This window comes from Nesoenas mayeri (genome assembly GCF_963082525.1).
Source record: "Nesoenas mayeri genome assembly, chromosome: 26".
Classification (NCBI taxonomy): domain Eukaryota; kingdom Metazoa; phylum Chordata; class Aves; order Columbiformes; family Columbidae; genus Nesoenas; species Nesoenas mayeri.
This window is the reverse complement of record NC_137552.1, coordinates 3,983,968-3,995,318: the sequence shown is the minus strand read 5'-3', so window position 1 is coordinate 3,995,318 and position 11,351 is coordinate 3,983,968. Positions and strand designations below refer to the sequence as shown.

Below are 11,351 nucleotides of genomic sequence, written 5' to 3'. Positions count from 1 at the left end.
TCCTGGCAGGGGTCTCCGGCAGGACATGGTGGGACAGACATGCTGACGGGCAGACATGAGCCTCCCCTCACTCTGGCCCCTATTTCATTTTCTTTTTGGTTTGTCCGTGTGTCCATGTCCCTCTGTCTGTGCTCTGTAGTGGTGCCCAGCTCCTGTGTCTCGTCTGTGCCGTTTTAATGACCCCAACGCTGCTTTATTCATGTTTCGGTCTGAACGTCGTGGTCCCGGTGGCATCCCAGCCCCTCCGTCCCTCCTGCTGCCCCCTGCCCCATCCATCCGCTACCACCACCGTCCCCAGGAGTGGTGACACCGCTACCACCGCAGGGGACAACCCTGCACCCTCCAGCCCCCAGTGTATCCCATTGAGGGGTGCCCCCGCTCCCAGCTGGGCTCAGCCACCACTCCTACCCCAAAACCCTGTCTCCATCCTCAAATCTCAGCACCCCCCTGTGCCCCATAGCAGCATGGGTGTCCCTGACCCCACTTTTCTCCCCCTGCCCGCGCAGATCCCGAGCGGACCAGCACCCACATGATCTCGGCGGATGATGCCGAGTACCCGCGGGAATACCGGACCCTGGGCAACGGCACCCGGCGCTTCTCCAACGTGGGGCTGGTGCACACCTCGGAGCGGCGGCACACCGTCATCGCCGCCCAGAGCCTGGAAGCCCTCACTGGCCTCCAGAAATCCGAGATGGAGCGCAAGCGGGACGCCTTCATGGACCACCTGAAGAACAAGTACCCGCAGCACGCGCTGGCGCTGCGGGGACAGCAGGAGCGCCTGCGGGACCAGGTAAGGGACATCTTGGGGTGCAGGGGGACCCTATCTGGTCCTTGGGGGCTGTCTGGAGGAGAGGAGGGTCAGCGGCTTTTGTCCTGAAGTGTCACAGATCTCTGGGTTTTCCCCAATGTAATGTGTTTAGAAGCACGTGTGAGCAGCACGCTCCCTCTGTCACCCTTCCTGGAAAATGCGCTGTGTGTTAGACCTGCTTTTGATAATCAGAATGGTCAAAAAAATAACATATTGCAAAGGAAATGATCTGAAAAGGTGACCATTGATAAAAAAATACATACATCTCAAATTTAGCTTTATTTGATGGTGTATGAAATGGGTGGCTGTTTGCAGCAGCCTCCGTGGGGAGCATCCCCCAGGTCTGAGGAAGAGCATCCCCCGGGTTTGAGGAAGAGCATCCCCTGGGTTTGAGGAAGAGCATCCCCTGGGTTTGAGGAAGAGCATCCCCAGGTCTGAGGAAGAGCATGAGGCAAGGGACACCCAGTTTGGTCCCCACATCCATGTGGGGATGTTCCTTCATTGTGTGTTCCCTGGTGACTTGATCCTCCCTCAAGGACCAGGACGGTGCATGATGCACCCGGGCACCCTCGTGCTGAGCGGTCCTGGGGACAATGTCCATCCTGTGTGCCCAGGGGTGTCCCCAGGCCAGGCAGCACCCCGATCACTCCTCCTCTGGGTGACAGTGACTTCGCAGCCCTGGGACAGCAATAAATCCCCACCTGAACTGTCACTTATACAAAAAGGCACCGGGGAGGGCGAGCGCGGAGCAGCCGGAGGATGCGGCTGGAAAGGACTCTTAGATCATCTCCAACTAGACACCTCCCCGAGGACGGAGCCGGCGGCTCCCAGACTTAGCGCAGCGGGAAGACATTGAGTTTTGTAAGGAAAACCGGCATCGCTGCCTCCGATCCGCCACCCGCTTCGCATCCGCCTGGTTCGGGAGCACCGGGGGGTCCCCGCTCCGCAGCCCCTCTCTTTGCCAAAAGCTGCTGTGCAAAGGGAAGCGGCCGAATCCTGCGCGGCTGCGGTGATTTGCACCAGCCCAGCATCCCGATTTTGGTTAATTATGGACTTTGCCATCGCTCTTGGCCGGAGCGGGGCCAGTACCACACGCACGGTCCACATCTGCTTGTGAGCGGGAGCAGTGACATTTCTAGCTGTAGAGTGCTATTTCTCAGTAAATAACTAGAAATCTTTCCCTTATTATTACAATTTAAAGATATTATTTTTTAAGCAGTAGCTCTAAAGAATTCCGGTTTGTGTTGACCTGGGGTCTGATAAGTTTTGGAGGGTTTTTGGAAGGTGAAAGGAAGATGATCTGGATTCTGGAATGATCTGCTTGCCTTCTGCACCCCGTCACTCAGGGTCATGGGTGCCCAGTGGGACTGGGGGGTCTGTGCATCTATTGGTACCAGTCAAACCCATTTTTCCCCCATTTATCTTCATTTTCACTGCAGGTGGTAAATAATAATGGGGAGACAATGACATTGGAAACTAGAAACCCAGGGTGCCAACCTTTAAATGACATTGAGATCCAACACTCGGGGTTCGCCTGAGATGTTTGGAACTTGCCTTGCTGCTCTAGGGGAGCCTGGAGGGTATTTGGGATCACAGGCTTTGCTAGTTCTTTATTATCTTCTAAAAAATCACATATGAGAGAGTTTACAAAGTCAGAGGTGAATAGAAACATGTCATAAATGTCAACATCCCTTTCAGCGTGGCGAAGCCTCCAGCAAAATGCCGTTGTACTCGTGCATAGGAACGGGAAAGCAAGCACAATATTAATGTTAATCGCATGTGTATATAACAGAGTGGAGAAAAATCACACAAAGAAGGGCAAATAATTGTACCAACACCCTACAGACTGTGAGCTAATCTGCGGAGGAGTCCGAGGCGGCTGGTAGCTGATTTAAAACCCAGATGGGAAGATGCGTTGAATGGGCACGTTAATGACGAAAAGGATGGGAATGGGGCGCTGAATTTGGGGTCAATCCGGCAAGAATGGGATGGATGGCCAAGTTTCCCATCTCTGCGTGTGCACTGATGCTTTGGGACGGGCGACCCAGCCGAGTCCACCCCCGTGGTGGCCGATGCCAAATGTATAGAAAGTTAAGAACATTTAGAGAAATAATATGAGGGTTTAAGGGAGTGACCTCAAACCCCCCTCCCTATTTCTCACATTATTCTGCATGGGGCTCCGAGGGAACGTACCAACCGGGACCGCGTGTTTTTACACAGACAAGTGATAAACCCTGGAAAACGAGGGATTACAAACCCTCGTAACCAGTTAAACACCCGCCCGCCAGCTGGATCACAATTAAGCCGTGTCTACTCGGGCACCTCGCAGCTCCTAAGCTGCAGCGTGAGGTTAAATACCGCAGCGGGGCTGGAGCAGAAACATGCCTCTCTCAGGGCTAAAGAAAAGTCTATAAAAGCTGGGATTTAAGCTTGTCCAGTTCTGCTGCAGGGGAAAAAATATAAATAAAGAAAGGAAAAAAGGCTGGGGCTGAGTGTTAACGTGCCGGCGGCTGCCTGACAGCAGCAGATTTGCAGCTGCCCAGAATAAATCCGACTTTGGAATAAATAAATAACAGGCAGCGCAGATGTATGGACAGACCAGGCTGGGCAGTCGCCAAGGGGCCCCCCAGTATCGCTGCTGGGCGCACTGGTGTGAGTGGGGGGGCAGGCTGGGGAGGTGCTGCTTTGCTGCAGCTTTGTGCCTCAGTTTCCCCAAATAAAGCGGGGGGTCTCGGCTGCTTCCCCACCCTGCAGCGGGGTGCGCTGCCACGCTGGGGACCCAGCGGGGGCTGGAATTCGAGTGCACGTGGCTGGGTGTGCAGGCAGGGCCGGACACGGGGCAATTTTTCGCACGGGTCATTCTCAGTGGTGTTTTGGCCGGCTCTGCAGCTCTTGGGGTTCACAGTGCTGTGTATGCTCGTGGTTTGGGCTGGGGGGGGCGTTGGGGGCAGGCAGGATCCAATCTGTGGATGCTCAGACCCAGATCCCACTGATTAAAGATATTAGAAGAATATTGCACCCGCATGCACCCCTGCCCCATTGCACCCCCAGTCGCCCCAGCACCCACCCCTTGCCCCATTGCACTCCCAGTTACCCTATTGCACCCCCAGTTCCCTTCAACACCCTCCTGCCACATGCACCCCCAATTCCCCCCAGCACCCACCCCTTGCAACCCCAGTTCCCCTCAGCACTCTCTTGCCCTCTTGCACCCCCAGTTACCCTCTTGCACCCCCAGCTACCCCCTTGCACCCCCAGTACCCTCTTGCCCCATTGCACCCCCACTTACCCTCTTGCATCCCCAGCTCCTGCAGCACCCTCCTGCCCTATTGCACCCTCAGTTGCCCCCAGCATCCTCTTGCCTCAATGCACCCCCAGTCACCCTCTTGCTCCCCCAATTCCCCCCATCGCCCTCTTGCCCCAATGCATCCCCATTTCCCGCCCCCCAAGCCCCGCCCCCCAAGCCCCGCCCCCACCGTGCGCGCGCGCCCCCTCCTGGCCGGGAGGTCCCCCCGCCGCCGCCCCCCCCCCCTCCCCCGGCCCGCAGGTGGAGTCGCCGTTGCCGTGGCGACCGCGCCCCCTATCAGCGGCGGGCGCGCGCGGGGCCGGCGGCCGCAGCGGCGGGAGGTGGCGGGAGGTGGCGGTTCCGCTCCGCGCGCAGCGGCCCCGGCCCCGCCCGCCCCCCCCCCCCCCCACCCGGACCCCCCCCCGGGCCGCGCTGCCCAGCGGAGCGGAACGAACGGGAGGAACGGGGCTCGTCCGCGCTGCGGAGCCCGGCCCGGCTCACCTGCCGCAGGTACGGGGGAGCGGGGGGTGCGGGTCCGGTGTCGCGGTCTCCTCCTGTCCCCCGGTGTCCGGCTGTTGCGGTGCCCCCGCCTCTCCTTTCTCTGCTATCCTGGTGTTACCCCCGCCCCGGCGTCCCCTTCTCCAATCGTCCCGGTCCCCCTCGCCAGCCGGTGCCCCTGGTCGTGCCCTTCCCACGGCCGCGGCGCTCAGCCCCGGGGGGGTGACACCCCCCTTTCCTTCCACCCCCCCCTTTCCTTCCACCCCCCCCTTTCCTTCCACCCCCCCCTTTCCTTCCACCCCCCCCTTTCCTTCCATTCCCCCTTTTCCTTCCATCCCTCTTTCCCCTCCAACCCCCCCTTTCCTTCCATCTCCTCTTTCCCCTCCAAACCCCTCTTTCCCTCCATCCCCCCTCCCCTCCAGCCTCCCGACGTTCCCTTTCCTGGGGGTCCCCCCCTCCCATTGGGTGGCCATTTGTGGGTCCCATCGTCCCTGCGTTGCCCTTTGGTGCAGCAGCTGCAGGCTCCCCCTGCTCCTCCCGTTGCACATGGAGCCATGCAAACCCCCCCCTCCAGCTCCCACCTTCCCAGGGCAGCTTCGTGTTGTCACCCGTGTCCCTGTCCCTCTGCAAGAGACACCGCTCCCCTCTGCCCTTCTCGGGCTGCGGAGAGGGACAGATGGTGGCCTGGCTGTGCAGCATCCCTGCGCTACGTGGGGGCTTGTCTCACCTCCAGCTCGCTTGGCCGAGCGTCCTGCCTGCTGGGGGGGACCTGCTGGCACCAGGAGGACCCCCCGGGCACGTATCGGGGAGCGAGACCTGCATGGTGGAGGAGCAGCTTGAGAGCATCTTGCTCCATCCCCCCGAGAGGTGCAGGGGCAGCTGGGCACACGGCGAGGTGCCCGTGACCGTGACGTGAGGTTGGCATCTCTTTGTCCTCGCGGGGCGCCTGGCCGGGCTGGGGGTACCCCCCGTTGCACCCCCGGGGCGTGGGGTACCTGCGCGCTCTGCTGTTGCAGGACCCGCGGTGACGGGCGGCAGAGGCTGCGGGACGTGAAGCGGTTTTGGGGAGCTCGCTGGGGTGTCGGGGGCGAAACGTGGGGCACTTGGGTGCTCTTCCCAGGGTCTGCTCTCGGTCTCGGGTGTTGTGAACCGTTGCAAAGTGCTGTAATGGTGGAGGAGAACGTGCCTGGCTGTCAGGAGTAACATGAGCAAGCGTGTGTGTGTGTGTGTGTCCCTGCGACTGCAGCCTGAGCTGTCTCTATTGATTCTCTTATTTTTCCCTTGGTGGGAGCAGTTCCTGGCTGATTCAAAGAGACCTGGCCCATGTTTGGGCTGGGAATCAGGTCCTGGGGAGTCACGCAAAGGTCTGTGGGTCACCCCACTTCTCCTTGGGCTTTATGCACAGAGCAGAGGGGAAGAAGGGCTTGAGGTGCCTGAGAAGTGGGGAATAAATAGGTGATGGCAGCCCCGGGGAGGGCATCAATGAGCCCGTGGTGTAACCCATCGGGTGCCGGTCAGTAGCTGCATCCAACTCCATCCCAGTGGCAGGTGGGATGTTCTTGGCCTCCCAGTGCTCCCCAGTTCCTCACTGTGGTTTGGGGGATCACGGTGCCGGTGCTGCCATGGGGGTGTGGGTATTGCTGCCTCTCCGGCATGCACGTGTACATCCATCCCCATCCTGCCGCCGCCAAAAGTTTCCCGCTGTTCCTAACCCCAATTCTGCCTGCTCTGCTGCCTGCTCTGCTGCCTGCTCTGCTGCCTGCTCTGCTGCCTGCTCTGCTGCCTGCTCTGCTGCCTGGTTTACCTTGCACGTCCCCATTGTGTTGGTCCACCTACGCCTTTGCCGTTGCCATAGCGACTCTGCAATCTGATCTGCCCAACTTCTGTCTGATTTTCCTGCCTTCCCCCCAAAAAACCTTTGGCCCCGCTGCCTGGCTGCCCTTCCCACGCCCTGGGAGCAGGATGGGGGGGTGGAAGAGACCTTGCCCCCCCATTTTGGGGTGCACGGTCATTGCCAGCGCAGGGGACAAGCAGAGACCATCGCGAGCAGGCTGGGAATGTGCTGCGCACCAAACCCTGACCCCAGGGAACCTGCAGCACAAGAAGAGCCCTTGACCTTGGCTGTGGGAGGTTCGAAAGCCTGAGCAGGCAGCGGCACGGCTGATCCTCAGCGGAGCGTTTGTCCCCATGAGTCGCTCTGAACGGACGTTGTTGCTGATGAGATTTGCGTTGGTGCCAGGGAAGGGTCAGGAGCGCATCTCGTGATGGCCAGCGGAGCATCTTTGGGCTGGAGGCTGGAGGCAAGTGCAGTACAACCCAAGTCCCTGCCTAAATTTGCCTGTGTCTGCATGAGGAGCAGCAAAGCAAGTGTTTGGTGGCCGTGTCACCGTGGGGTCCGGGTTGGGTGGTCCCCAAGGCCTCGGGTTTGATGGGAATTAGCCCCAGGGCTCCTGCATCCCATCTCGTGTCACACTGGCCTCTCTCCTCTGTGCTTCGAGAGGCTCGAGAGCTCCTTTTGCAATAATTACGAGACCTCAGGTGACAGTATCTGCAATGCACAGCGGCGGTGTCGCTCTCCTCTCTATCTGGTTACTGTTTGCATTCGACTCTCCGTCTTGTCATCTCGCTATTGCCACTGTAATTCAGTTTCTCTTGTGCTGGAAAGCATTTAAAAACCTTTAATAAGGAGAAACAGATTAAATTCACTTTGCTGTTATTTTTCAAGGAGATTTTTGTTTGTCAAGACATCCTGCCTGAGGGGGATTCTATCAGAAACTGGAACTCCTGAAAATGAGTTAATTAAAAAGCCAATGAAACTGCCTCTGTCCTTCCCTTCGCTGGAGCGTGCTGGGGATGCTGCTGCTGTCCATTTTCGAGGGACGAATTTGGTCCTGCCTTGTTAATCTCTAACAGATTTGTGTTCTAATTGCTAACCAGGAGAAGTTTGCCTTGGTCAAGGCGGTGACTCAGTCGGATTTCTTTTACCTCCTGCTCTTCTCCTGGGACAATCACAAAGACCATATATATATAGATAGATAGATATATAGATAGATAGATAGATATTAAACTTAACTACGAAATGTTCTCAGCCACATTTCATTCCCCCAGCTCTGGTTTTCCTCTTGGCCGCAGGTGCGTGTGTGTTTGCAGGTGCATCCCTCTGAGCATCCATGTGTACACGGGTTCCCTCGTTACTGGGGGCTCGTGGGACCATAACAACCCCCATTTTACCCCTTGCACACGAGCTCCGGCCCCTGCGCACACACGTGTGCACACGTCTGTGCTCTGGGAGAGCCTCCAGTCCTAATTCATTCACCCGTTTGCAGCATCATGGCCATGACTTTCATTGCAATTTTCATCTCAGCCTTTGTAATTCTTCCTACCTTCTGCTGCCAGCGAGCCGCCCGCTTTATCGGCTGTAACAAGGGCTGTCGCTTCAAATCCTCTCGCAGACCATTATCTCCCTTTGATGCTTTTGAAGAGCCAGCGATATGTTAATTCTACCTTGGCCCTCTCCTCTTGGTACAAATCCAGCCCAGCCGTGCTGTCCCCTGCTGTTTGGGGACCTGCTGGCAGGTCCAGCATGTGCTGCCCTGGTCCCCCCATCCCTGCCAACCCTCGGGGTACCAGGAACGTGTCCTTTGGGAGCTTTGGGATGGCTGGAGGATGAGCGAAGGGCTGGGCAAAGCGCCGGCGTGGGGACAGATGGAGCCCCCCCGAAAACTCGGCGGGGTGCCATCCTGTGCCATCCCAGCACACCCTCCAGGTCCTGCTAACCAGCCCCAAATCGCTTCCAGAACGTTCTCATTCCCCCCCCCAGGCACTTGGGGTTCAGACAAGCTCGTCACCGGTTTGATGTGGAGCGGTTGTGCGCGGTGGGGATGTAATTTATGGGCTTTGTGATAAGCCTGTCCAGTCATCCTAAAATAATAAATAAAATACATACCAAGGGCTGGCACGAGATAGGATCAGTAATATCAGCGTCTGAGGAAAATTACTGAGACTCTTCAACAGCAAAATAAAGAGCGTGGAGGGGAAAAAAGTTGCAGAAAGAAGAAGTCAGGAGCATCATCTCCCACCACAGACTGGGATGGGGTCTTTGGGGACTGGGACACACTGGTTTGGCCACTACCCTGCAGCTTCTCCAGCCCAGGTGTGCAGGGGTCGGGTGCTTTGGTACCGGTGCTGCCAGCCTTGCCTTGCACTGGCATCTTGCACTGGCATCTTGCACCCATATCTATCTTGCACCGGCGTCTTGCACCTATATCGTGCACTGGCATCTTGCACCTGCATCTTGCACCCGCATCTTGCATTGGCATCTTGCATTGGCATCTTGCACCCACATCTTGCACCATCATCTTGCATTGGCATCTTGCACCCACATCTTGCACCATCATCTTGCATTGGCATCTTGCACCCACATCTTGCACCATCGTCTTGCACCCACATCTTGCACCCACATCTTGCACCATTGTCTTGCACCCACATCTTGCACTGGTGTCTTGCACCTGGATCTTGCACCATCGTCTTGCATTGGCATCTTGCACCCACATCTTGCACCATCGTCTTGCATTGGCATCTTGCACCCACATCTTGCACCATTGTCTTGCATTGGCATCTTGCACCCACATCTTGTACCATCGTCTTGCATTGGCATCTTGCACCCACATCTTGTACCATCGTCTTGCATTGGCATCTTGCACCATCGTCTTGCACTGGTGTCTTGCACCCGCATCTTGCACCAGCATCTTTTACCAGGAGCTCAGGCTGCAAAGCGCTGCTGGTGCAGCTGGGCTGTTAATTGCTGGATCTGACGGACAGTTTCATTAGCACCCAAAGGTGTTCTGAAGTGGTTTCTCACTTTCAAGCTCCTGATGGTTTGGAAAAGCTTTCGGTGCCCAGGACAGGCTTGGATCCGGCTGGTTGTTATCTAACAGAGCCTGGTAATCACAGCTCTGGACTTCTATTTCTGGTTCTGCTTCTGAGTCACGGCGTGCCCTTGGAAAAGACCTTTGTGCCTTGAGGCTTGTCTGCATGAAAACCTTGCTCTCATTGGACTTAAGTCACCTTTTAAACAGTTTTAGTTTAGTTGAGGCAGAGTTTGGTTCAGGTCTATTGATATCTTACGGAATATTGATATGAACTGCACCTTGAGTTTGGGTAAGAGTATCCTGTAGGTGCTTGAGATGAGTCCGACAAGTGAACGTGTGTATATACACATAGACTAGAGCTCTCTTCACCTTGGCAGCAGAAGGGTTAATACCCCAGCAGCAAATCTGCTGGTGGATTGTTAAAGTCCTTGAATAAATACTCTGCGATGGTCTAATGTTATTGCAAATTCTTCCTCTGCTCCCTGAGCACTGTGATGGGAGACTCCTTGGCAGCAAGCGGGGCATTGCAGGGGCTGGGAGCTTGCTTCCTATTTAAAATAATGATAATAATAATCAAATAATCATCCTCGAAGCGATGAGCTAGATTTGCATCTGCGGTGGTTGCGGTGAGGAAATAAACACTATAAAAAAGCGACAAGCGGGTGTGAGAGGGGAGAAAAGAGACGTTGAGAACTTCGCTCCCAATAAAAAGACTGTTGAAGCCAAAGCTGCTCTGCACCCGTTTCCCCCACCCCACCCATTGACTGCACCAAAATCCATCCCCTCCAAGCAAGGTGGCTCAGGCTTCTTGTCACCAGGGTGTGTGGCAGCCCGGGGAGGGGGCCACAGTGGGTTTTGCAGTGAGCGGCAGCGCCGAGCATCCTCGGGACATTCGGGGCCACGTCCCACGGGTGCCGCTCGGGGGGTGGCAGCTCCCGCGCCCTCCGGTTCGCTGGGCTGCGAGCGGTGCCAGCTCCCGTCACTCGCTGGAGCACATCGGCTTGACACCGGTGGCAACGCGGCGAAGGAGCCGCAGAGGGAGGTGGAAGAGGCGGAGAAGGGGGATTGCAAAATCCCTTTTAAAATAGACATTGTTCTGGCTGCCGGGGCAGCAGCCTGACCACAGCATCCCAGCTTGTGCTGGGTGTACTGGTGACCCCAGTAGGGATGCTGGGTGTACTGGTGGCCCTAGTATGGATGCCGGGCATACTGGTGGCCCTAGTATGAATGCTGGGCGTAGTGGTGGCCTCAGTAGGGATTCTGGGCGTACTGGTGCCCCCAGTGGGGATTCTGGGCGTACTGGTGCCCCCAGTAGGGATGCCGGGTGTACTGGTGCCCCCAGTAGGGATGCCGGGTGTACTGGTGACCCCAGTAGGGATGCCGGGCATAGTGTTGGCCCCAGTAGGGATGCTGGGCGTACTGGTGCCCCCAGTAGGGATGCCGGGCGTACTGGCAGCCCTAGTATGGACGCTGGGCATACTAGCGACCCCAGTAGGGACGCTGGGCGTACTGGTGCCCCCGGTAGGGATGCTGGGCATCCTGGTGCCCCCAGTAGGGATGCCGGGCGTACTGGCGGCCCTAGTATGGACACTGGGCGTACTGGCGACCCCAGTAGGGACGCTGGGCGTACTGGTGCCCCCAGTAGGTATGCTGGGCATACTGGTGGCCCCAGTAGGGATGCCGGGCTGTGGTCCTGCCCCCCACTTTGCTCTGCTTTGGTTCCCTTGCACCCCGCTCTGCATTCAGTCCCATCACCATCCCCGCATGGTCCCCCCCGAGCAGCATGAAAATCAGCGACCCGTTGGGAGGGGACTTTAAACAGAACCCAGAGCAGGTTTGATGTCGCAGTTTAAAGTCAACAATTCTCAAAAGGAAAACGAAAAGTCCAAAC

At 57.2% G+C, this 11,351-nt stretch overlaps 1 protein-coding gene across 1 annotated transcript in view; it reads left to right on the top strand.

Moving 5' to 3' along the window:
- Positions 1-511: 511 nt before the first annotated feature.
- Positions 512-11,351, top strand: part of SRCIN1 (SRC kinase signaling inhibitor 1) — a gene marked incomplete at its 3' end in the record, with an annotated part of 36,417 nt that continues 25,577 nt past the window's right edge. Inside the window, exon 1 of the mRNA XM_080359857.1 lies at positions 512-790. Within this exon, the coding sequence (XP_080215983.1) occupies positions 530-790 (261 nt within the window). The 5' untranslated portion in view covers positions 512-529. The remainder of the gene's footprint in view (positions 791-11,351) is intronic.